General features: G+C 35.7%; 1 protein-coding gene across 1 annotated transcript; it reads left to right on the top strand.

Annotated features, from left to right (window-relative positions):
• Positions 1–794: 794 nt before the first annotated feature.
• Positions 795–25,070, top strand: LOC136038890 (NADH dehydrogenase [ubiquinone] 1 beta subcomplex subunit 8, mitochondrial-like). The gene is made up of 4 exons (XM_065722359.1): positions 795–926; positions 13,263–13,477; positions 17,982–18,137; positions 24,954–25,070. Exons 1-4 carry the CDS (start codon positions 851–853, stop codon positions 25,014–25,016), a joined length of 510 nt encoding a protein of 169 aa, XP_065578431.1. The 5' UTR covers positions 795–850; the 3' UTR covers positions 25,017–25,070.
• The last annotated feature ends 1,329 nt before the right edge of the window (positions 25,071–26,399 follow it).

The following is a 26,399-nucleotide window of genomic DNA, read 5'->3' as shown; positions in this document are numbered from 1 at the left end:
ATCTGCTGGAATTACTCCTGGGAGTTCACAATTGTGGTCACCCACAATTGTGTTGAGGTTACCCAGCAGGAGGACAATATCTTGCGGAGATATCTTAGACACTTCATTCGTCAAGTTTGAGTAGACAGTGCCCTTTGTTTCGACATTGGCTTCCTTTATTGGGGATAACAAACAAGGACCGTCATTTTTCCTTGTTTGTGGCTGAGTCGTGCATTGACAGATTTTATAAGACGGAAGAGAATAACAATAAATACTTTTTGGACTTGTCATCAAGAACTAACCATGACAACTACTTCTAGAATTGTAGCACCGCTTTAACTGAATTTTCTGTTTGTAGGGAAAGTGCCGGCCGGATCAATTACCATATCACCTTAGTTGGACAAAGTTAGAAGCATTTTTTTTAACCACACTCTGGTTATTCTTTTAAATTCTTTTAATGTTCGTATTACATGGAACTCATTTGATAGATGAAATTCAGTTTTATAGAACCAACGAATAAAAATTTTGGTATTTCTTGTGTATTTTTTTTATATATATATTGAAAAGTACGTTGTCAATAGTAAAATTTTCCTTATTAAGAAGGTTTAGATCATTCTAATGGAAAAATTCAGTGAATATCATAGTTCTGTCTTGATGAATGGGTATACCTGAAACTCATATAAATATAATGTGTTTCTGGTGCTTACAGCTGAAGGCTTGTCAGGACATTGCAAGTTTCATCTACGTTTTATAGGGTGCATATGTCATATTATTCACTAAGATCCTTGGAATCGATGTAAGCGCCATCTAATTTTTTGAATATGTATTTATTTTCCATTTTTTGATTCTAGCAAAAAATTTAACCTTAAAAATGAATAAAAATGATATTGTTAAGAGTTTGGTAAAATTTTCAGCGTCCTGTAACACCTCTGTACGCAATGTATCAGGTATGGTACTTATTACTAGAACAACTCTATTTGAATAGACTTAGTAGCCTAATGCCAACTGAAATCACTATCCTAGGCTAGTTTAATTTCATAGCCAGCCAGGGTTTTTTCTTAGTGAGGGATGAGAGGGGGGTTGAAACTAGCCAGGGAAAGTGAGGCTTCGGAATATAAGACCAAAATCAGAGAGTCTAGAATGAAATAGCCTAGATCATTCTATTCTTAATTCAATGTTCTTCCCAAATACAGCCTAGCATACCTGATTATTGCTGCCACAATTGTATCCCAGCAGGGGTGTTAGATGAGTATAGGGATCAATTGCCTCCTCCAGACAATAAAAAATACCTTTTTTCAGGGGAGGGGGACACCTATTTTCAGCCTCTTCTGAAGGAAATACTAGGCTATACAAGATACAAAAGAGCAGTGCCATTAGAGGTATAAAAGTTTAAAAATGTGTTTCTAAGAATATTTTCTAACTAGAAAAATTGTCATCTATAGCCTATTCAGGAATGGTAATTTTTATCAATAGGCAACTTACATTTCCCACCCTGTACAACAAAGAAATTTCACATTTTTGCATTGATAGAACTGATGAAGATTCTTTTTCATTTTGTTGTTCTTTTGGTAAAATTCTAGTTAATTGACTTCTTGCTATCTTGGAAAGGGTTTAGGTTAGGAAAATGAAACTTTCAGGGATAGGCCTACAGGCTAAAGTATGTCCCAGGAAGGTATTTTTAAGCAACTACCTCCACTCCTTCTCCCTCTAGAGGGCCCTGAAATTTGCTTTTTCTCTGCCTTTAGTTCTAAAAATGCAATTCCTGTTCTTTGAGTAGAATTTTGAGCCATATCAATGTTTTTTTTTTTCAAAATTTAGGAAATGTATTTGTATATCTTTTAAACCTTATCAAATGGAATTGAGCAAAGTTATGAAGCTGAAAACAAAATTTTTGTACTTCAGTTAAGCAGAAGATCTATTTTGCAAGGTTTTCTTTTATAACACACATATTTTTAAAGGTCATCAAATGTCAAGGCCCCCTAGAGGGAGAAAGAGTAGAGGTAGTTGCTTCAAAATACCTTCTCAGGACATACTTTAGTCTGTAGATTCATCCCTGAAAGTTTCATTTTCCTAACCTAAACCCTTTCTGAGATAGCAAGAAGTCAATTAACTAGAATTTTACCATTGTTTTTTGTACTTTGTTGCTAACAGGGTACTAGAACATCAAAGAGAGCTGTTTAATGTCTTGTTTAATAGCTAATTTTTGTATCTAATTTGATTTCACTCAATTTTTTTATTTTGCATCATAGTCTGAAAACTATGTACAAGTTATATCTAAACTATATGAATAAGTATAAAATTACCCCAGATTTAACCCAAGATAATATACCTTAATTACCTTAAATTGCATTTGCCAGCAAGAAAAGGTGATAGATCCTCCTGTAGGTTCTTGCTGGTGGTGACTGATGTAATTATGTTTGCTTAGCTTCCCAGTCCAGCCTCCACTCAGCCCTCTCCAACCTGTCAACTCCAGTCTTGAAGGTGTAGGGAGTCTCAGCTTGGATGATAGACTTGGATAGGCTATTCCAGAGGGGGACCACCCAAATGGAAAAGAAGCCATGTCATTCCCTTCTCCAATGTCCAGTCAGGTGAAGTTTCAGACTGTGACCTCTTGAATTATTAGCCAGGGAGGGGGTGAAAATCTGGTTCAGGTGATTGGATTGGAAAATTTTGCATGCCATGATCATATCTCCTCTATATCTTCAATACATGAGGGTTGGAAGTCTCAGAGATTTTAGGCGATCCTGGTAAGGGGCATTATTTGTGCCCCTATATATTTCTCTGTTGTTTTTTTTTTATATTGATATTTTGTGTTTCTTTGTTAACCCATCAAATGTTTAAGCTAATGGTTTCTTGCTATATTGGAAAATAGTTAGACTTAATGAATAAGACATTTAGGAATGACTCCAGGGCCTAAAATAATCCAAGGAAGATATTGCCAAGCTACTACCTCTACTCATTTCCCTATTTCATGAGCATAGATTGATGATGCCCGATTGATGATGCCCGATTTTTAAGTGATTATTTGGCTAACAATTATGGAATCCCTGATGTTACTGTCCTGAATATTCGCAGACTAGGAAACATAACAACCGCACCAGGTTCCAGTACTCAACGTCCTGTCCCGATTATCTTCTCAGTGGCAAATTTCAAATTAAAGAAATTAATCCTTCAGAAATCTTTTGAAAGAAAGGGTGCCATTCAATTTAGAAATGATGTGTCAAAGCATGATCGCGTATAAAGACAAAGATTGTATGAGGAATTGCATAAGAGAAGATTGAATGGGGAAGTGGACATAGTAATCAGAGGAAATAAGATTGTGTCAAAAAACTGCCAGATTCTTGCAATGCATCAGTCACTGTCACAGGAGAATGTCATGGAATTATAGATATATCTGGTACCCCTTTAAGACTTGTAAATAGTTCCATAAGTAGTGTTTCCATTTGTGATAGTACTAGTGAAGTTGGCTCTCCCAAATATTCAGAAACTGAATCGTATGTTAGTGCTAGATCAGATGCCAGAAACTATGAACTCATATTGGATACCATTTCTTTTAAATCATATGATTCTGGATCAAGCAAAGCTAATGACGACAATACTGTTATTGAAGGACTAATGGTACTATATAGCAATGTAGACTGTATTACCACAAAGATGAATGAAATCAAGTCGGTGATGTCAACGAGGCATGAGGTAAGCGTTTTTGCCTTCACTGAGGTGAAACCTAAACGTACTGCATTTGCTCTTACTGATACACAAATTCAAGTGCCTGGATTTGAGCTACTCACCAATCTGTCAAAGCCAAATGGTAGAGGGATAGCAGTGTACGTCAGATCTCCACTCCAGGTAAGGGCTCTTACAGTAAATTCAGATTACGAACCTTGGGTTGAACAAATATGGATAACAATTCTGCAGCAAAGTCTCCCTGTAGTCATAGGCTGTTTTTATAGAAGTCCCAGTTCCCTCTGTCAGACAAGTTCCCTTCTAGCAAATGCATATTCTATTAATAATGCTATGAATCATTGTTATAAGAATGTTCTTATTGTGGGAGATTTTAATTTACCAGAATTACACTGGATTGAGGGGTTTGCTGTTGCAGAAGGGGTTGAAAACTCAAATTGCCCACTTTTGGACTGCCTTCATGAACATTCGCTATACCAAGCAATTGATTTTCCGACCAGGTATAGAAGTGGGCAGAACCCAACCCTAATAGACCTTTTGTTTATTAATGACCATGAGATGCTCATTAGTGTCGACTTGGAACCACCATTTGGAGCGAGTGACCATGTTGCAATTATTTGTAGGCTTAGGTTGTACCCACAGAAGAATAATTGGATTAAGCATATGTACACAAATTACAACCAGGTCAGACATGAGTTAGCAAACCAGGATTGGTCATTCATTGATGATAAGAATATGGAGGAGGCTTGGCTTGAAATGAAAAGGGTTTTAATTAAAGCAACAGAAAAACATACAGTAATTTCCTGGAAAAGAAGACCCAAAACCCTACCATTTATCACTTGTGATGTCAAGCAAGCTGTACGGAAAAAGAAGAAGTATTGGAGCAAATATAAAAGTAGCCCCTCCCATGAAAACTATGAGAAATTTAAACAAACCCGGAATAAAGTTAGGTATCTCACGAGAAAGCTTACGACAGAATATGAAGAGGGATTGGCATTGGATTCAAAATCTAATCCTAAGAGATTTTGGAAGTATGCTTTGGCTCGGAATCCGGGGAGACATTCAGTTACAGAACTACTTGTGAATGGCAATATAGTTAGTACCCCAAATAATATAGCAGCTGAATTGAGTAGACAATTTAAGTCAGTGTTCACGCCTCCTGACGATGCCCCCTTACCAGAAGCACCAGAATATTCTATTGGGGAACCTATGCAAAAGATAACTGTGGTTGCCTCTGATGTGGAGAGGTGGCTGAAGCTGCTTAATCCTAACAAATCAATTGGCCCTGATGAAGTTCACCCAAGAGTATTGAAAGAAGCTCATGCGGAAATAGCCCTTCCCCTTATGAACATGCTTCAGAAGTCTCTTGATACTAAGCAGATTCCTCAAGACTGGCGGGATGCAAACATTACACCTGTACACAAAGGAGGTAGCCGCAACAATGTTTCCAATTATTGACCCATTAGTCTTACATCTGTAGCTGGTAAAATCTTAGAAGGAATCGTGAATACTCACATTGTTGAACACCTGACCACCAATGAGCTGCTCAATGATAGTCAGCATGGCTTTAGACATGGATGCTCGGTTGAAACTAATTTGATTGATACGTATGATTATGTTACTGAGCATCTAGATCAAGCAATCCCTGTCGACTTAGTTCTATTGGATTTTGCAAAAGCCTTTGATAAAGTATGTCACCGTCAACTAAGGACCAAGTTATTTGCAATTGGAATACATAATGAAATCTTAGAGTGGGTGTTCCAGTTTCTTTCTGGGAGAAAGCAAAGGGTGAAAGTATTTGGAAAAAATGGACAGGTATTCTTTTCAGAAGAGGTGGAAGTATTAAGTGGAGTGCCCCAGGGAACCATCTTGGGACCAACTTTATTCAACATTTATATTAATGATGCACCAACCACAGTCAAAAATAAAATAAGTCTTTATGCTGATGACTCCCAAACTCATTGGAACTGTTGATACACCTGATAAGAGAGCCTCTATGCAGAATGACCTGTGGGCACTTTCCCATTGGGCAACTTTGTGGAGGCTTGAATTCAATGTAAACAAATGTTGAACAATCCACTTTGGAAAGAAAAATGAGAAATGCCCTTATCATATGTTAGGGATGGATGGATCAAGACAGACTATTATGTCATCTGAAGTGGAGAGAGACTTGGGTGTCATAGTTGATAATGAATTAAAATTCACTATACACACACAGACAGCCGTAGCCAAAGCACTCCAAACCCTGGGCATTATAAAAAGAACAATCACTAGCAGGTCACCTATGGTGATGACTAAATTATATAAGGCATTGGTCAGGCCTAATTTGGAGTTTGGCATGTGTGTTGCTAGCCCCCTCAACAAAGGTGACCAGCAGAAGTTAGAAACAGTTCAGAGACGGGCTACGAAAGCAATTGAGGGATGCAAATATTTAAACTACTCATCCCATCTGAAGAGGCTGAAACTCCCCACTCTTGTCTACAGACGTAAAAGGGGTGATATTATCATGACGCATAAGCTCCTGAATTACAACTCTCCATTAAATAAGCTATTTCAACTTGACCAGTCTGCCAGAACTAGGGGGCATAGTCGGAAACTGTATCAGAAGAGAGCTGCCACTAGACTACGCAATAACTTCTTCACTTATAGAATAGTGAGTTTGTGGAATTCTCTCACCGAAAAAGCGGTCACTACCCCCAGCACAGCTGCCTTTAAAAGAGCCGTTGATGGAGAATGGTCATCAAAGCCATGGCGAACTGAGTGGGATGCCGTTGAGACGTCCAACCATTGTCATCACTAACCAGCAATTCTACAGGATTTAATCCTTATTTTGCTGGACAATGCGATTTAAGGTAATAGAAGAATGCATACATGACTGATCTATACTCATTTAAATTATGCTACTTATTTACTTAAAGTTACTTAGAGCTGTACAGCACCATCTGGCAGTTGACCTGCCTGTTTGATGCCCTCTGTTTGCTTGATAGGTTTGTAGTTAGTTGATTACCTTAAATTGCAGTTTGGAGTGATATAAGTTTTTCCATCCCTGTGATGCTCCAGTTATGAAAAAAAATTGTTTGGTGTAGATTGTGGTTGATCTAGACTCTTGTAGAGGACTCTGCAGCTTCCCAATTATAAAGGAACTCCTGGCAGAGCCAATCCTTATCAAGGTGGGACTTGAACATGTTGGTTGAAGTTACATAAACTGTTACCTCAGACAGCTGATTCCACTGATTGATGGCTCTTTGGCTGAAGAATTGACTTCTGTGTCTACTTGTGAGATGCTGCATTGTGAGCTTAATAGAATGTCCTCTAGTATCAGAATGCAAGGGCTGTGCAAAGAGACTGGGAAGGGTATTTTAGAAAGGATTTTTTTGGTTAAAATCATATCACTCCTTTTCCTTGGTATGTCAGTATTGGCAGCTTTAAGTTATGTTGACCACTCAGCAAATGTGTTGAATTTGTTATTGTGTTTCTCCAAGGACTTGTCTACTCTGTTGACAAATGTTTTACCTTAATTTTAGGTTTTAGCATGTATTTCATTGGCTTTATTTTATGTAATTCCTAGCATTTCACTGGGATTTTAAGCCTTATCAATGTTTATTCCAGCACTAGGACAATCAGGAACAGGAATTGCTCAATCACTGTCATATGTCTTATTCTGGGTACTGGTTAAATCAGCCAGCCTTTGATTAATATGATGGTGTGACTTGGTTGGGATTGGTTTCAACCTTAGATGCAGGTGGTGACTGTTTCTATGTCTTCCAGAAATACCATGTATGAACACTCTTGCTGTTTCAACTTCATTTCTACTACAACTTATGCCATCTATTTCTTTCATCAAAAGTCACTCACACTTGCTCTCCTGGACACAATTCTTTCAGTTCCTTTGTGTGGGATACTGTGTTGTGTGGATACTGGGGAACTTCTGAGCAGATGTCTTGCAAATATTTCACATCTAGATACTATTTGCATAACATCTTTTGTGATGTTTGGCCAAAATACTAAGCTACTAGCCTTTTCTTCTTCTTTTTTTAATTCTAATATGTGAAGAATGAAGCTATTGCAGTGTATCTTCATGTAGTGTCTTGGCACTACATTGCATTTGCCTTAAAGTATAATACCATTGTCTGCAACCAACTTGTACTTTCCTTCTATCATTAGACCAGCCAGATTCAATGACATCTGAGAGTGTTCTTAGCTTGCTATCTCTCAGCATTTCCTGACAGATTTTCTCTTGCTTGTTTCTGCTTATAGAAATATCTCTAAAGAATACACAAATTGCTTTTTTCCTTCAATCTGGATTTCCAGGTCTTGATCTGGTAAATGTATCTGCGATAAAGTGTCTGCTATGGGAATTTTTTTTTTTGCCTTGGTGGTACTAGAATGCCAGTTTGTATTGCTGGAACACTAAAATCATTCTATGCAATCTAGGTGGTGCTCTGTTTATAGGTTTGGACAAAGTTGCTTCTAGGGGTTTGTGATCCATTGTCACAACAATCTTTCTCCTGCAAATGTACAACTGGAAATGTGTGCAGATAAATACAATGCCTCTTAAGTTCTTGTTTCAGTTTGAGAATGCTGCTTTTCTGTACCACTCAGAGACCTAGAAGTAGAGGCTAGTCATGCACGACCCACAATCAGCTGAGCACTGAGTTCTTACTGTGGTTTACCAAGCACCAAGTTGATGCTGTAGTGTATCTGTTACCACTTCTACTGTAGCACTTTTAGTATCAGAAAATAAGAGATATCTTCAGTGTCAAAGAGAGCTTTCTCTTTTTGAACTTGATGCTCTCCTCACAAGCCCTTTCTATAACTGTCCTCAGTTTCCTATTGTGATCTTTCATACTACCAGCTATTCCAGTGACGTTGTTGATAATCAGCCTGGTATTATACTTTCAACAGAATTGTACTATCTGGTTGCTGAACCATAATAATGGAATTACCAAGTCTTTTGGTTTCTTCACCTTCTCTATGATGGCTGGGCTTTCTATTCTGTCGAGTACTTCTTTAATTTTGGTTAAAGGGCATAGGGAACTTTTTTAGGTAGCTACACAGTTTTTTACCAATCCTTCCTTCAAGTAAATGTGACATTTTCTGGGTAATGTCCCAATACTCTGGGGTATGCCATCATTCTCCTCAAACATCTGTTGCACTCCTGGTCTGATTAAAACCATATTGGTTCCTTATCACATGATAGGCTGATTGCAAATTGTATTAAAGTTAATCTGTTCACTTGTTTGTTTGTCAACTTTTGGATCTTTGTTTGTTTCAAAAACATGAATAAGGTAGATTAACTCTAATCATAGGTTTTTGCACTGAATCAATTCTACAGTCAATAGATTCAAAGAAGTATTGGTTGTTTCTTTCATTTCCAGTTGAAATTGAAAGACTTTCAATTTTATTGACTGACCTGCTTTTGCAAACCTTTTCAAAATGGTTAAGCCTTTGACATTTGGAGCAGATCTTGCCTTTGTGTTCATGGGATCTCACCATTTCATCTGGGATTTCTTCAAAATCACACTCTAGGGCCAGTAACTCTAGAGCTGTCATTTATGATTCAATTATCTCTCCTTCTTTCTGATTCTATCTGTGAAAAATGAGTAAAAAAATGGGATTTGAAATGAGTCCAGTATGCCCACTGAATTTTTTCCAGTATGCCCACTGAATTTTTTCAGGTATACATCCCCTTTATTGGTTTCTGTTTCTGCAATTTGGAATGTGTTAAATATATCTCAACTCTGTTCTCCAACCCACTTCAACAAGCATGAGGACTTAACACTTTTTCTGGAAGAAGGTCCTATGCACATCAGTTCACCTTGTTGGTGAAATTGGGTCTAAGAGGTTTTGAGATTTGCTGATGACTAATTGATTGTGGGGCTACTATTACTACTACTAACAAATCACCAGAGCACCTAGCCATCCTATGCCAACACAGCTATGCACGCTCCTCCTTGATCCCAATCTATTCAAAGCCTCCCTCTTTATACCCTCCCACCCCAGATGAGGATGACCTGCTTTCTGCTTAGCCCTACATGGTTGGCCAAAAAGGACAATCTTTGGCAATCTGTCATCCTTCACATGCAGAACGTGTCCTGTCCATCTCAGCCTCTTTTTTTCATTATGGCCCTAGAGAGCAGGATTTAACCGCATTTTCATAGAGTATACTGTTTGATATACAGTCAATCAGCCAGGTACCCAGAAAAATTCATTGGCAATTTCTCTGGAAAAATTCTATCAGGTGTACTGTCTGTTCTGGCATTGTGTAACCTTTTCCCTTGTCAGACTTGCAAGTTTTGAATATAATAATTTAATGGAGATCCACTACCTATAAATAAAGCACATAGGCATAACAAGTCAGCTAGCAGAGCAATATATTTTACTTTGTTGTTCTGTTTCAGTAAAAGACCTATTTCGCAAGGCTTAATATGTATAAATCAAAGATTGTGAAAGATCATCAAAGGCGAGTGGCCTTTAAAGGAGGAAGGAACTTCAAAATACCTCCACATGGTATGTTGTAAGCCATGGATTCACTCTTAAAAGTTTCATAAAAATAGCAAAAAGCCCCTGATCTAGAATTTTACCCTAGTAGATTTCCAAATTAATGTTCTTTCCAAATGTAATTTACACTACTCAAAACAATGCACCTTTCCCCCTGATTATACCAGGTTTAGCCCTAGATAAGTTATTTATCTGTTGTTTTTCATCTCTTGATGCTATATGTTTCTTTGTTAACAGTTAGCTGTATTTTAGCCCTTCTTTGATGCTTATAACCGCTATTCCATTAGCATTGATCTTTGTCCTAACTATTTCAAACATCATGTAATGATTTTTGTAACTAAGAAAGTAATGTACTGAACTTTGATTGATCTTTGGTCTTTTTGATTAAGCAGATATGTTGTGTCAGTGGTTAAAACCTTTTAATCATCAGTGTTGACTTTTCCTGAAAAATATAACTTTTATTGTGCCTAATTCAACTTTCAGTCAAAATTACTTGATCAACTTTGACTGAAAAAAAAAAACAATGAAGTTACTGCGTAACACACCAATCACTTGTACATAAGTTTTCACAGACATTTTTTTTTTTTTTTTTTTTTTTTTTTTTTTTTTTTTTTTTTTTTTTTAGCTGAAGAGAAATTTGATTTTGTGATCCAATAGCCATTAAAAACTTCAGAAATCTTCCTTTTTACACCCCATGAAAAGTGTGAACCCTAAACAATACGCTTGTCTTGAAATTTCACATGGCAATCATTAAAACTCAAAAGAAAAGCACATATTTTGGTAATTTACCTTTCCTAATGAGCACAAAAGTAGCTGTGAACTGTAGTAGGTGTAGGGTCTACAGAAATGTGTATATTCGGAGCCTGACTTGCAGTAGTGGACATCCATCAAACTTCCCAGAATTTTCAGTGTCATTCAAATCTGACTGAGAATACACTTCACATTACTAAAGAAGTTAAAAAATAGTCCACTAAAGTAGTAGAACAGCTCCTATACAAGCTCTCAGAATATCTGATTCTTGCCAAATATTGTGGGGAATAATGTGGCTAAATTTTACTATAGCTTCACTGCAGTAAACAGCAAGACAAGTAACAGAATTTGGGCTAAAATATGCAAATAAATTCTGGTGACCCTGCTGAGGGCATGTATTAGAGAGGGGGGTGTAGGTAGGCACTGACCTCCTCCTCTGATTGTTTTGCCCCCTCCCAAAATGAATTGAAGCCAATGAGCTGTGCCTCTTCCCAAAAAGATTGTCTTTGAAAGTTTTGGTCCTATATGAAAATTACTATCAGACTAACAGCAATTATTATTCAAATAAACTCAACATTTGCTTCTTCTCTTGTCTCAATCTTTACTGGACATTTAATTGTCTAATGATCAAACAGAAAGTAAAACAGAAAGCACAAATACTAAAATCAATTTACTTTATTTTACTACTATTTGTTATTTATCATTATATGAAGTAACAACTGAATAGGAAATAGAAATAGACTAACAAGTAAAATATCTAAAAATTCCCTTGCATGTAATTAGTACATCAGAAATCAAGTCACTAATGTCTTCGTTTTTAATTTTCTTGATTTTTTTATTTTGACAGGCTTAATCAATCTGGTCTCTGAATGGCTAATCTAACACTTTTATTTAAAAAAAAAGAGCGTTGTTAATCACTTATAAACCCAATCAGATGTAATTTAAAACAAAATACTCTTGTGACAGTTAATTACAGAAAAGTTAGGTAGCACAAAAACGAGTGTTTATAAACACTATTAAAAATTGTAGTGAACTTGTTTTATGAGCATGGCCTCTGTTTTATTGATGCTTTTGAATTACAGGAGGCTTTGTTTTTCTTTTTAGCCATAAAAAAAGTTTTATAGTTGAATTTATATAGTCCATATATTAAATATAGTTCATACACATATATAGACATTATTTATATAATCCATTTTTACAATGGAACTAGGATTAAATAATGAGCAAAATGAAAATTTCTATATTGAATAGTAACATTATATTCAAATTAAATTTTATTATAATTTTACAATCCTCACATATTTTACTTATAATTTTTCTTTATTTTTGGTTTTTCAAAACGGAAGGTGACGTGTAGTATGACTCCTATTTTTAAACCTTGATTAACCTGGTGATACCAATTTTCGTTGTTGTTTTAATAATAAAACACAAGCTCACAGTAATACAACATACAATCAATCAATAAATGAATTTATTTGAAGAAAACAGAGAAAAAAATTACATAGCTTTAGACCCCCCCCCCCCCCCCACAAAGGATCTTTGGCCCGTAAGAGTGGGGGAATAAACATTACGTTAGATAATGGTGCTAAAATCAAACAGAAAGAGAAGAAGAGAAAAAAAACAACAAAAACAAAATTAAAAATGCCATGCCAATCAAAATAAATCGATTAAACAAATTAAAAAGGAAAGATAGAGGTGAAACAGAGAAGGGAGGAGAGAACTAACTCTCTAGGCATAGGAGGTTTTCAGTTAGCTCTTTTTTAAATTGTCCATGAGAATAACATAGCTGAATTATAATGGATGGGGATTTCCATATGGAGGTACAACATAAAACTGGATTAAAATCTGATAATATGGTTTTAGTTTTATGAATGAAAATATCCATGTGATTTCTAAGAGAAAAAGCTCAGAATTTGTTCAGAATTTGATAGATATAATTTTCTGAAGAAGTTCGGGAGGAGTCAAATACTTGAAAATGAAAGAAGAGGAAAGAAAGATGTATGTGGATTGGATTACAAAAAGCACTCAGTAAAAAGAGTAGTGAAAACGACGCTTGGACTACAAATCATTTTTAGTAAAGTGAAAGTGATGCTCTGGCCTTTAGAATGCATTGGGGGTGCTAGTACTGTATCTATTTGTGGTCATTTCTGGGAAAGACTTAGAAATATTTCCAAATTTGGAAGTTGCCCCATGTGCCTATGGAGAGGGGCTAATATTCAAGATTTTTTTTTGGAATTTTCCCCAGGGCCAAGAAGAAACTTTTCTTGACTATTAAACTATTTTCTATTTTAAACTATATTCTTGATGAGCTGATTTTATAGATTATAAACTAATATTTTCTTTTGTTCTAGGATGGAACAAAGATTGGAAACCTGCTCCCCAGGTGCCCAAAAATGCAGCTGAGATTGCAGCTGCAGCAAAGAAATATGGATTGCTTCCAGCTGATTACAAGCCTGATCCCCAAATAGGTGGTGACTATCCAGACGTTCCTCTTGTTGGCACCCATGAAAGAAGTGGCTATGAACAATGGGATGATCGTTACTGGAGAAGAAACTGGGGAGAACCGGTTTGTCCCTGTTAAATTTTAGTATAATTTAACTGTTCCCCTATAATCTAAAATTTGTTTAATTCATCTCTATACTCTATGCCACAGTGCATCTTTTTTTTTTCAAAAATACTGTCACAAGCTCTAATAGAGCTAAAGTAGATTCTTACGCTGAAAAAAAAAAGTAGAAACAAAAACTTGAAGAACTAATTTAAACAAAATGTGTTAGGCTCAAAATGGTCTATAATATTACAAAAAATCATTTAAATATTGCAAACAAATCGAGCTCGTCCAAATTCTATTAAAAAAAAATAGAAAGAAAAGGGTTTATTTATGACTAAGGAAAGAAGTTTGTTCAGGGGCTATGGAAAGCACTTTTGGTGAAACATAGGCAAAGTTTCGTTTTATATATATATATATATATATATATATATATATATATATATATATATATATATATATATATATATATATATATATATATATATATATATACAGCTTCACGGCTCCATCACAAGTGATGATATGCCGCTAGTCCTGGTAATTACCACTCTAACTACTTTTAAGGTGTTGATTATACCTTCAAGAAGGATTTTCTGGGATTACCCCTACTGGGAGGTCATTTCTTATGGTGGTGGGTTGTCGAACGAAATTTGTCTTGAAGTATTCTTGGTGAGGTGTGCCCTTCACAAGGTAGTCCTGTTGAGCTGTACTTTAGCGAGTTGATTGCAAAACCTTTGTAGAACACCGATATTGAATCCAGTTCAAATTGTTCCTGGATTGACTGTAGGGGTTTGGAATTAGAGTTTCTAAAAATTGCTGTGCGGGCTGCTCGGTTTTGGACACGTTGAAGAGGAGCTATGGGACTAGTTGGAGCGCCAGCAAAAAGAGGATGTACATATTCCTTGACTTGTCTGATAATTGACGTGTGTAGTGTCAGAATGGACTCGTCAGGGAAGAGGCTTTTGGAACTTAGGATGACTCCTAGTTTCTGGGAGCTGGAGAATCTCACTTTGCTTTACAATTCTTAGATTGTTGCTGTAAGGGACTCAACCTTCATTCAAGATTAGACTCTATCCTGCCTGACAATTCTTTGGAAATGGCCAGAATGCCGAAAAGTGCAGGCCTGCTGTAGGATTGGATATATACATAAGAATAAAGTTCTCAAATAGTGTGATGCAGGATATATAATTTTTTAAGTAGTTTGAAAAGGGAGAAAGTTTGAGGAACGTTGCATTTATAGGCTGTAAGATATCATTGAGGTTATTGCTATTGCGCCAACATAAGTGACATTTTCGTACTTATGAGGTAATTGAGAACACTGTTGAAGCTGTTCTCATAAGGAAGATCAACATGGTGATGTAGATCAGGAGAACCAAAGTGTAAATAATTTCTCATAAGGAAGATCAACATGGTGATGTAGATCAGGAGAACCAAAGTGTAAATAATTTCTCATAAGGAAGTTCTCATAAGGAAGATCAACATGGTGATGTAGATCAGGAGAACCAAAGTGTAAATAATTTCTCATAAGGAAGTTCTCATAAGGAAGATCAACATGGTGATGTAGATCAGGAGAACCAAAGTGTAAATAATTTCTCATAAGGAAGTTCTCATAAGGAAGATCAACATGGTGATGTAGATCAGGAGAACCAAAGTGTAAATAATTTCTTGGACCGCGCTGCGTTTCTATTTACAAATTAAACAAATGTATGAATAGAAAAACGGATATAATATTTTTAATAAAACAGTGGACAAAACAGGAAAAAACAAACAAACTTTTATAAAAAAAAAGGTCCAAATATTTCGACTTTGTGTCCAGAACCCTTTTTCAACGAAAAACAAACACTAAATTAAACAGAAGATATAAATACAATGAAAGGCAAAAAGAAAACAAAAACCAAAAAAAACTCAGATATAAATAATATTCAATATGTCAACCGTGATTTTTTTGCGGGGGTTTTTGCCGGGTTTTTTTTTGTCTTTTATTTTATTTAAACGTTCTTTTCAGTTTGTTGTTTGTTTTGTTTTTCGTTGAAAAAGGCTTTTAGTTGAATATTCGGACCTTTTTTTTTTATTATTAAAAGTTTGTTTTTTCCTCTTTTGTCCACTGTCTTATTTAAAATATTATATCCCATTTTCTATATTTTCATTTGTTTGATTTGTAGGATCGAAGTGTGATATAACATATATTGCCCTGGTGATCCTTCCTTTGAACATAGCTCAGCAAACAGTTGATGGTGACGACGGCAGAGGTGGTTGATTAACCGTCCTCTCTTGTCTTGTCACCACAGGATGTCTTTCATTGTGCTGATTCGTAGATTTAGATGGTTGCTGCTCTTCCAATCTTCTTCAGAAATTATGTCGTCAACTTAATCGCCTCAATTGCCAGCAATCGCCTCAATTGCCCATTCTTTTATGTCACCTAGTAAGACAGTTATACTGATTGGTTTGTTAATTTTCTTTGAGAATTCTATTATTTCATATATGCCAGGGTGCCAGCATGGGTGGGTCTCAGCCTGAACATAATTACCAGTTACTAGTTATGGTTATTATTCAAGAATTTTAAAATATCATTTGTCATATGAACTTAAGGTGCAACAGCCAGTTCCAGTTCCAAAAATTATAGGAAGATATATGGACAAATAACAACAAGTCCTTTCACCTCTCTGACTTCTTCAGAAAAACTAGCCACTGGAAGCGCTATTCTCCTCCAGTCTGCAAACAATGAATATATGCAACTATGAACAATAATACACTGTTATTGATTGTGGGAAGTGCGAGTACCTGAGTTACCTGTCCCCAGCAGATTAGGGCCACTAGGCTGGCCGGTACCGCTCTTCCTACTCATTCCTGCTCTCTTCTGCACAATCAAAAACTATAGATAAATCATGTCCTTTTAAAAATTGACTTCTTCAAGCTTTAATCATGATTAAACAATATTTCTCTTCTTTAAGATATCAATTGCTGCCTTAAATATCATACGATCAATTTCCCATGGCAGGTTAGAATCCAGGATAGCTGTATAAGTGTATCTTAGCCAAGGAGCAGAAACGCTTAAGAGCAACAGTCTCCTCACTCTGAGCCTGGCAATCAAATAAAACATGGTGGATTGTTTCCTCTGCTGAAAAGCAGATTCGGCATAAAGGGGAATGATGTAGCTTTCAATTAAATAACAAGCTATTTAGAAGTAGGGCACCTGATTTCAGCCGGTAATATAGCATCGTATTTAATCTTCTATGAAATGGAGATGAAATTAATTTACTGTGATTGACATTGGATCTTTGCCTGATAATATCTCGTGAATTGAGGTCAGAGGAAGGACTAGGAATTAACATGGAAGCCTTTGCTGCTAGAGAATCAGCCATATCATTATATTTGATGCCTTTATGACTTGGAACATGTTGAAAATAAACCTCATTTCCTTTGATTTTAAGATTAAGAAGCTGCCTTCTAATAATATATAAATCCTTTTCATTAGCAATTCTATTAATATTTTGGATCAATACAAATGCTGATTTAGAGTCAGAGAGACAGAGTATATTTTCAGATTTCATGTTATAATTTATAAGTGCATCTAAGGCCAGGCGGATGGCACATAATTCAGCAGACAAGATAGAAGATCCCAATGGGAGAGGAGAATACATGTTCAAATTCCGGGATGGGATACATGCTCCTGCTCCAGCTCTTTCCCTCTTTACAGATCCATCTGTATATATTTTTCTATAGTTGGGGTACGCCTTTGAGATCTGTTCAGCCAAAATAGTCTGGATCTCGTAATTAGGAATCAAGTCTTTACTAATAGAGATAAGTTCTACTTGACAACTTGGAGGACTCGTTTTCCATGGAGGGGACTCAGTAAAGGGATATGTATAAAGCAAATGTTGATTCCAGTTTGGGACCTTCAGTTGAAACTGATTCCATGATGAATGGGCATTGGGACAGGCTGACTTCCCAACAAAGGTATGTGCATATACAGCATGCTTGGCTCCATAAGCCTGGATTTGCGAGAAATACTTTATCCTTAGACTAGATGCTCTTTCACTTAGGGACACCAATCCCGACAGTATTTTTAACTTTGACAGAGGAGTATGCTTATGCACACCCGAAGCTATTCGAATAGCAGAATTTTGAAAAGATTCAAGGATTTTGAATGAGAATGGAGGACGAGCTAGTATAGCAATTAAATGGCGGTCACATTTCAAATCACAAATCACCATTCCGTATCACCAAATGATTTCATAGTAATAACCGGCATTTCAGGGGGAGGGGTAGGGTGAGAACAAGACGGGGGAAATTTTTGGGAGTTAGCTGTAAAAATTCTTAACTTTGAAAGATTGTTATATTTTTAGTCGCAGCTTGATCTGATATCTGTTCAAGGATCATTGGGCTACTTGTTAAATTATTTTAAATCTAAGACAGTTATATATTAAGGAAATTTCCAAAAATCAATATATACGTAGGTGAGCGTATGGACCTTACTGTAATTCCTATGTAATACTGTATGTAATTATTCTTTTTATGACAGATTCACAAAGACTTCAATATGTACGTGGGTGAGCGTATGGATACCTCAAGACTGCGCGTGTCTGTGTGGAAGCAATGCGCTGCGTTCTTTGGCTTCGTTGGGTTCTTTATAGGATTGCTCACTCTTGATCTCAAATATGGCCCAACACCAAAGCTAGTAAGATCTTTTTGTTGACCTGTAATTTTAGTTTGTATTTATGCATGTTTAGGAACTAAAAACAAATTTTGGAAGAAATGTTAGCTATCTCCCAGCACCAACTTTTCAGCTGGTATTTATGTATTTTTTAGGAACTAATAAATTTTAGAAGGAAAAGTACTGCAAGAAATTTCAAATATTGCCCAATGTCAAAGCTAGTAAGATGTTTCTGTTCACCTCTAATTTCAGTTTGTATGTATGCATTTTTAGGAACTAAAAATTTTTTAGCAAGAAATGTTAAATACGTCTCTACACCAAGCAAGTAAGATCCTTCTGTTGACCTCTGCTTCCAGTTTGTATTTCTGCATTTTTAGGAACTTGAAAAATTATAGAATTTTTTTCCTTAGGAAAAAATATTAAATGTTGCCAACACCAAAACTAGTAAGATCCTTCTGTTGACCTCCGCTTCCAGTTTGTATTTCTGCATTTTTAGGAACTTGAAAAATTATAGAATTTTTTTCCTTAGGAAAAAATATTAAATGTTGCCAACACCAAAACTAGTAAGGTCCATCTGTTGACCTCTAGTTTCAATTTGTATAAACTTGTATAAAAGGAAAAACACAGGAAATATGTCAAATATGGCCCAACACCAAAGCTAATAAGATCTTTCTGTTCACCTTTAATTTTGGTTTGTATTTATGCATTTTTAGGAACTAAAAATGGAAGAAATGTTAAATGTGCCCAACACCGAAACTAGTAAGATCCTTTTGTTGACCTCTAGTTTCAGTTTGTATTTATGCATTTTTAGGAACTAAAAAATTTTAGAAGGAAAAACAGGAACCTTGCCCAACGCCAAAGCTAGTAAGATCTTCCTCTTAATTTCTAATTTAAGTTTGTATTTATGCATTTTTAGGAATTGACTTTTTTTATGAAAAAAACTGTAAATGTGGCCCAATAAAAAAAAAAAAAAAAAAAAAAACTAGTAAGGTCGTTCTGTTGACCTCTAGTTTCAATTTGTATTTATGCATTTTTAGGAACTAAAAAAAAAACAAACTAGAAGGCGAAACTGGAAAACATTTTAAGTATTGCTAAACGCCAAAGCTAGTAAGATATTTCTGTTGACTTCTGGTTTCAATTTGTATTTTTACATTTTAATGAGCTAAAAGTAAAAATATATAAGAAAAAATGTCAAATATGGCCCAACACCAAAGCTAGTAAGAAACTTCTGTTGTTCTTTAGTTTCAGTTTGTATTTATGCATTTTTAAGAACTAAAAAAAAAAAATTTAAGAAATGTTAAATATGGCCCTAAACCAAAAGTAGTAAGATCCTTTTGTTGGCCTCTAGTTTCAGTTTGTATTTATGCAATTTTAGGAGTTAAAGATCATCTAAATATAATGTTCAATTTTGGGGCTGTCGTATTCAAAAAGAAAAAAAAAGGAAAAATGACACAAAAATAAACAAACATAAAAACTCCTTCAAGATTGAATTGTGTAATACTGAAATGAAATATTGCACGTAATAATTTATTATTTATAGCACTAGTAATTTACATATTTCTAGTAAATAATTTATATATTTATAGTAAATATTAAAAGTTTCGCTAGTAGGCCAAAGAGGTAGTCGTTTTATATAAATGTGTGCATTTTATTATGGTACCCAGCGGGATCAAGACAGCATTATCGTTGCGTGATACACTAGAGCAGTGGTTTCCGACCGTTTTTCGCCATACCCCACCTAGGCATCTCTAAAATCCTGATACCCCTCGTGATGTTTAAAATTTATTACTCAAATTGTTGTCTTTATTCACCTGAAGTAAGCTTAAAGGCTATTAACTTAGTATCTTTTTACGGTTCGTCGTTTTGGCATATTTTATACTAATGATAGATGTTGTCTGAATACAACACCTTTTACGCCATGTATGACGTCATTGAAACATTATCATATATCTTTTGCTCTATAAATGCATGTGAGTGTGACGACAGTCATGTGAACAATGTTTTTTTTTTTTTTAATTAAGGCTCTAAAGAATAATCAGTCGAAGGGTGCACGCCTTGCCCATGACCCACCAAAATAATGCCATGCCCCACAGGTTGGGCCTGCGTCCCACGTTGGGAATCATGGCACTAGAGCCTCCAGACAGCTTTGGTACAAATCAATTCAGCCCTCATCTCTACCCCTTTTAGATCGTCGGTTATCTAGGAAGTTTCACACTCCCAGTTTCATCGTCAGTTTTCATTTGTTCTAAGGAATTGAATTAAGAAAGAGCCAGTAAGTTATAACAGGGGCTCTTATGGCTATGAAATTAAACAGAATCAAAGGGGAGATACAAACAGAGCACTGGAACAAGTGAAGGAAAAAGTACAGTGTTCAACAGGAGATACGAACAGAGAGCTGGATCAAGTGAAGGAAAAAGTATTATTTATCCAACAGTCTTCAACAGGAGATATGAATAGAGAGCTGGAACAAAAGGAGGAGAAAGTACTATTCCCCCAACAGTGTTCAACAGGAGATATAAACAGAGAGCTGGAACAAGAGAAGGAAAAAGTATTATTCACCCAACGGTATTTGACAGGAGATACAAACAGAGAGCTGGAACAAGAGAAAGAATACGTATTATTCACTGAGCAGTGTTCAGTAGGAGATGTGAAGCTGGAGCAGCAGAGAGCTGGAACAAGAGAAAGGAAAAGTATTATTTACTAAAAGGTACAACAGTGTTCAACAGGAGATACAGAGAGCATGAATGAGTAAAGGAAAAGGTATTAGTCTCCTAACAGTGCAACAATGTTCAAAAACCTTAAAGGGCTAATTTTCAAAATAAGACAGAAGAGTGGTAATATTGTACATTCAGAGATGCACTTTGACCGACATGATGAACCACTTACCTTGATGCCTTCCACGAACAAATCAGGGTAGGGTCTCCCGAATCCACCATCATTCGACATGGTTAGTTCAGCTCCAACTTGGCTTTCTAATATAGCTACTGACCAGAAACGAGGTGGGCATATTTGATAGATCCTCCTGAATCTTTCAACTTGAATGCTTGTGCTTTTTCAAGAAGCTTATGTAGCCTGTAGAGACCTTTGGGATCCTCCACTGATTAATTGTGAGTGGGTTGCCCGACAGTGTCAAAGCCTGCAAAGCTCTCTAGATAGGTAACTCTAGATAGTTATCTAGTCCTCTAGATAACACTCGCTTTTTATAATTGGGAAGCCTTTCTTAAGGATGGTCCCGACAAGGCTTTGGAACCGTATCACAGAATCGGATTCTGCTGAATGCCTCATGCTATCTAAACAGATACATATATCAAGCAAACATAAATCTTGATTCATTGTCAATCGTAAGAAATCTTCCAAGCTACATCTGTAAGAGAATTACATCAGGTTTTACTGAATGCCTCATGCTGTCTAAGCACGTGTGTGAAAATAAATCTTGGTTCATTGTCAATAGTGAAGGAGAAAGCCCCTAAACAGTAGGCGTTGTCTAAAAGCGAAGAAGGTCAAGTACGATTTGTGACAGCCTGTAGTGATGATGTTTGAGCTGTTCAACTTTGATACAAGGAAGATTTTGGTACAAAGAATCCAAAATTCCCCCTAGAGATTAGGTTCACACTGCGAAATTTAGGCAATCTGGATCTATGGAGATTAGGTTCACACTGCGAAATTTAGGCAATCTAGATCTAAATGGAAGGAAGTTTTTTCGCGTTTGGAAGAAGAAATGGTTATGTCCGTCTTTGTGTATATAGTTTTTAAGCTTTGTCTGAGATATACGGACAATTTGAGGTGCACACCCTTTTCTTAAGAAGAGCTCTCTACACTTGATATCCGCTTCGGTTTCAAATATCTTATTTCTTCTTCAAAGTGCTCAGGGGGATATTGAATTGTGGGATATTCCGAGAAATCGGGGTTCCAGGCCCAGGTCGGTCTCATTTATCACAGTTATCCCGCAATTTCCTATTTTTCTTCATGTCCTCACATTGTATACTGTTTTTAATAATGATGATATTCCTGATGAAATAGGTTTTTTTTCCTTTTGATTTTGACACTTGATACCACAATTTGTTAAAGTGTCAAAATTACTCCTTTGATGGGATTTTATTTTAACCCCGGGTTCAATACGATAGGAAACATTACGTGGGTAAAAATTCCGCTGATAAGAGTGAATGTAACCATCTCCCACAACTAAAAGACTTTTGTCTCGTAAGATTAACTGATAAGATACAAGGAATATTATACATTACTTTTGACACAATAATCTTTATTTGTGTTTTAATTTTATAATTTATTATTATATTTGACTTTATATACTATTGCATTTGGTACTAACAAGCTTTTGGATAACTTTTTTTAGCCGTCGGTTTAGTATTGAAGAAAAATTGAATTGAGACGACAAACGCCTACTATGTAACGGTGAACATACAAGTGGTGTTTTTTAAATAAGGTCTGTTTGAACTTAAGTACGCAACGAAAGATTATTTCAAAAAATTAAATTTATTTTCAGAAAGTACATACTTTACTCTACGGCATAGCTTCCAAGTTTGTTCAGACACTTATCATGCCTCTCAACCAATTTTAAAGTAATCGCTTCATAAAAACTTGCCGCCTGTTAACCAAGATAATCAAAAATTCACTGCCGTTTTTGTGTCGTCGTCATCATTGTAACGGTTGCCACTGAGGTTTTCCTTGAGGTGAAGAAACAGAAACAGATGGTAACCACTCGGCGCGAGATCTGGACAGCAGGGTGGGTGTCTAAAACTTCCCAGCCCACCGTCCACCGTCCAACAAATTGTGGGTTTGACTTGCAGTGTGAGGTAATGCATTGTCATGAAGGACTATTCCCTGTGTCAGCATGCCAAGTTTTTTGTTGTTGTTTTTAATCGCTTTGCGGAGCTTTCTGAGATTTTGGTAATATGCTTCTGCATTGATAGTGGTTCCTCGTGGCACGAAGTCGACCAACAAAACACCATACCTATTTCAAAACACTGACGCCATGATTCTGTGTTGGGAGAGAGTCTGTTTGGCCTTCATTTTACAGGGAAATGTTTGGATTTTCATTCCATGTTCTATTGCCTCGATTCGGGCGTGATATCCAGTTCAACCGGTTGTCACCTCAGTGGCAACTGTTAGAATGATGAAGACGACGTAAAAACGACAGTGAATTCTTAGTAATCTTGGTTAGCAGGTGGCAAGTTTTTTGAAGCGGTTACTTTCAAATTAGTTTAGATGTATGATAGGTGTTTAAAATACTTGGAAACTATGCCGAAAAATAGAGTATGGACTTTCTGAAAATAAATCTACTTTTTTGAAATAATCTTTCGTTATATATTTATATTCAAACGGACCTAATTAAAAAAACCTCGTATTTACCAAATGAAAAACTTCATGTCCTACTGCTTTATATCCTGGACCCTTATTGCCAAGCAGAAATCATTTCAATTGCGCTTCCACGGGGTAACTTAAAGCGTCCCCATATTTTAGATTAGGATATACGTTCTTTTCAGTTCAGTTGACAACTCCGGCTCAGTTGGTTTATTCTGCTTCCCTTTATTTTATTCCATTCCTAGTTACTCAGAGGTTAACTTGTTGTAATAAATGGATGAATCTGTGACACAGAATACAGCTGTGCCGATTCAGTATAATCCTTTTTAGTTTAAAAATATTGTTACCAACCTCCTTCTTACCCATAACTCACCTTACCTGACTTTCCCTACGATAACCTCATTACCATAGCCTACCCTCCTTACCATTACCATAGCTCCTTACCTTACCCAAAACCAGAAGAACCATGCAGTAGTACTATGCCTCACACTAGATACTCATATCAATAAAAAACCAAGATTTATTGATTATCCCTGGTCTCCTTCGATTTAAACATAGTACATTCGTTATAGATGTGGAAAATTGTAATGGGGTACCCTCCTAAAATGTTATATAAAAGTTCTAGCTTGATCCCCTAGTCGTTTCCAGGTTAGTAAAGATATGCTATTTTGATATACTTGGTGAACATACTCTTTTGATTTGCCTCACTACTCTACCATTATGGTTTCAAAGTTGCACTTGGTACATCTATTCGGTTCTGGGAAAAAGTATACTTGCAGAAATGCTGTAACTCGAAGACCCTTAGTTCATCTCGATGTTGTAACTGTAAATGTTATAATTCGAAAACCCTTAGTTCATCTCATTGACTCGATATTTCTCATGTTAGCTGTTGTTTAGTTATTTGTTACTATGTTTAGAATGACTCCTTCCTAAGGCATTTTTCGGATATTTTCATGATAAAATCAAGCTCTATATGTTGTATATGTTGAAACCAAATTGACAAAGGGAATAATTGTAATACAAAATATGACTCGTAGACTGGACACTTAAAGTACAAAACCATAAGATTTGATAAGCACTTGCATAACTTTCTTATGCATTAAGGAAGAAAAGTGTAGTGGCTATGGGTCATTCTAAATCCAAAAAGCCCTCACTACCAATACAATCGTTATGGACGTGGAAAATTGTAATGGTGGGCTCAAAAAACCAAATCAACACTAATGCTATAACCATTTACTGCGTATCCATGGATTGTAAATTATTCGATTCTTGTATAAGTGACAATATTACCCATCCGTAATTTGGGAACACCAACCCCTGCCACAAAATGTTGGTATTTTCTTACACTGATATCTTAAAAAACTCAATTGGTTAAAAACAAAAAATAGTTATCTGGACACTTCCATGTTCTGTCGTCATAGTTTCTGTTGGTTCTTATTGTTCTTATTTTCTGTTGGTTCTTTTTCTGTTGGGTTTTCTGTTGGTTCTTATTTTGTCTATTACCTATTCTTTATTTTTTAGGTGGCACCCCAACGTCCAACCCCTGGAGTTGTTCATTATACCTTTGAACGGAAAGACGAATAAATCTAGATAAATTATGTATATACAAGTTAATGTTAAATAAATGCTTGGAAATTTTTCGATTCTGTTGATTAAGAATGAAACGCTTTAGAACCTCGTAACAATCAGGCAATCTTGTAATATATGGAACGATGCTGTATTAAGAACAGATTCGTGCTTTATGGATTTTTTCTGGGGGGGGGGGGATTCTTCAAAAAATTAGAACTACAAAATCACGATATTTCTGGCAAATTCCTGCTAGGAAAATACCTCTTCTGTCTTTTAAGTATTCATGTCCTGTAGGATTTAAAACAAATCTGCTCTTTAGTAAGCTTTGCCTCCGGGTTGTTTTTCCATTCCTTTTGATCTGAAATTAAAAATATGGACATGGTAGGCTATACGGTTTGTCACCCAAAATATAAAAAAAATTTCACCCGATTCTCCAATTGGGGATCATAAAACAACCTTTGTAAGTTTCTCATCTAAGAAAACAATGGATGAATGTGGGAGGACACTTCATGGCATAGGTTTAGGGGGGCTAAGGCGCCCCCTTATTAGCAAGTAACTTTAATTCTATTTTTTAATATAACACAAATATCAACATATTTCTGAATTTGAAATAGTTAACTTAATGGTAAATGCAACATATAATACCCGGCTTAAAAAACAAAAAATGAACAACAACAACGAATTTCTATAAGCTGTACGGCATGGAACGAATTATGAATATTAAACCGTTTTAATTTTAAATGTCAGTAAAATGGTGTTAGTAATGTTAGTATGAATTACCTTAAATCACAACATATTACCCGGCTAAAAAAAAAAAATACCAACGAATTCCTATAAGCTGAAGGGCATGGAACAAATTATGAATATTAAACCGTTTTAATTTTAAATGTCAGTAAAATGGTGTTAGTGATGTTAGTATGAATTACCTTAAATTACCTTAAATCACAACATATTACCCGGCTTAAAAAAAAAAATACCAACGAATTCCTATAAGCTGCAGGGCATGGAACAAATTATGAATATTAAACCGTTTTAATTTTAAATGTCAGTAAAATGGTGTTAGTGATGTTAGTATGAATTACCTTAAATCACAACATATTACCCGGCTTAAAAAAAAAAAATACCAACGAATTCCTATAAGCTACAGGGCATGGAACAAATAATGAATATTAAACCGTTTTAATTTTAAATGTCAGTAAAATGGTGTTAGTGATGTTTGTATGAATTACCTTAAATCACAACATATTACCCGGCTTAAAAAAAAAAAAATACCAACGAATTCCTATAAGCTACAGGGCATGGAACAAACTATGGATATTAAACCGTTTTAATTTTAAATGTCAGTAAAATGGTGTTAGTGATGTTTGTATGAATTACCTTAAATCACAACATATTACC

The sequence above is a fragment of the Artemia franciscana genome, chromosome 18 (assembly GCF_032884065.1).
Source record: "Artemia franciscana chromosome 18, ASM3288406v1, whole genome shotgun sequence".
Classification (NCBI taxonomy): domain Eukaryota; kingdom Metazoa; phylum Arthropoda; class Branchiopoda; order Anostraca; family Artemiidae; genus Artemia; species Artemia franciscana.
The sequence above is the reverse complement of the archived record's forward strand: the minus strand, read 5'-3'. Positions and strand labels throughout refer to the sequence as shown.

Excerpts from the sequence above, each read along its gene's own strand:
- LOC136038890 (XM_065722359.1), top strand. The coding sequence starts at position 851 with ATGAATAAAAATGATATTGTTAAGAGTTTGGTAAAATTTTCAGCGTCC. Across the intron at positions 927-13,262 it reads CTCTGTACGCAATGTATCAG|GATGGAACAAAGATTGGAAA; the intron begins GTATGGTACTTA and ends CTTTTGTTCTAG. Across the intron at positions 18,138-24,953 it reads ATGGCCCAACACCAAAGCTA|GTGGCACCCCAACGTCCAAC; the intron begins GTAAGATCTTTT and ends TTTATTTTTTAG.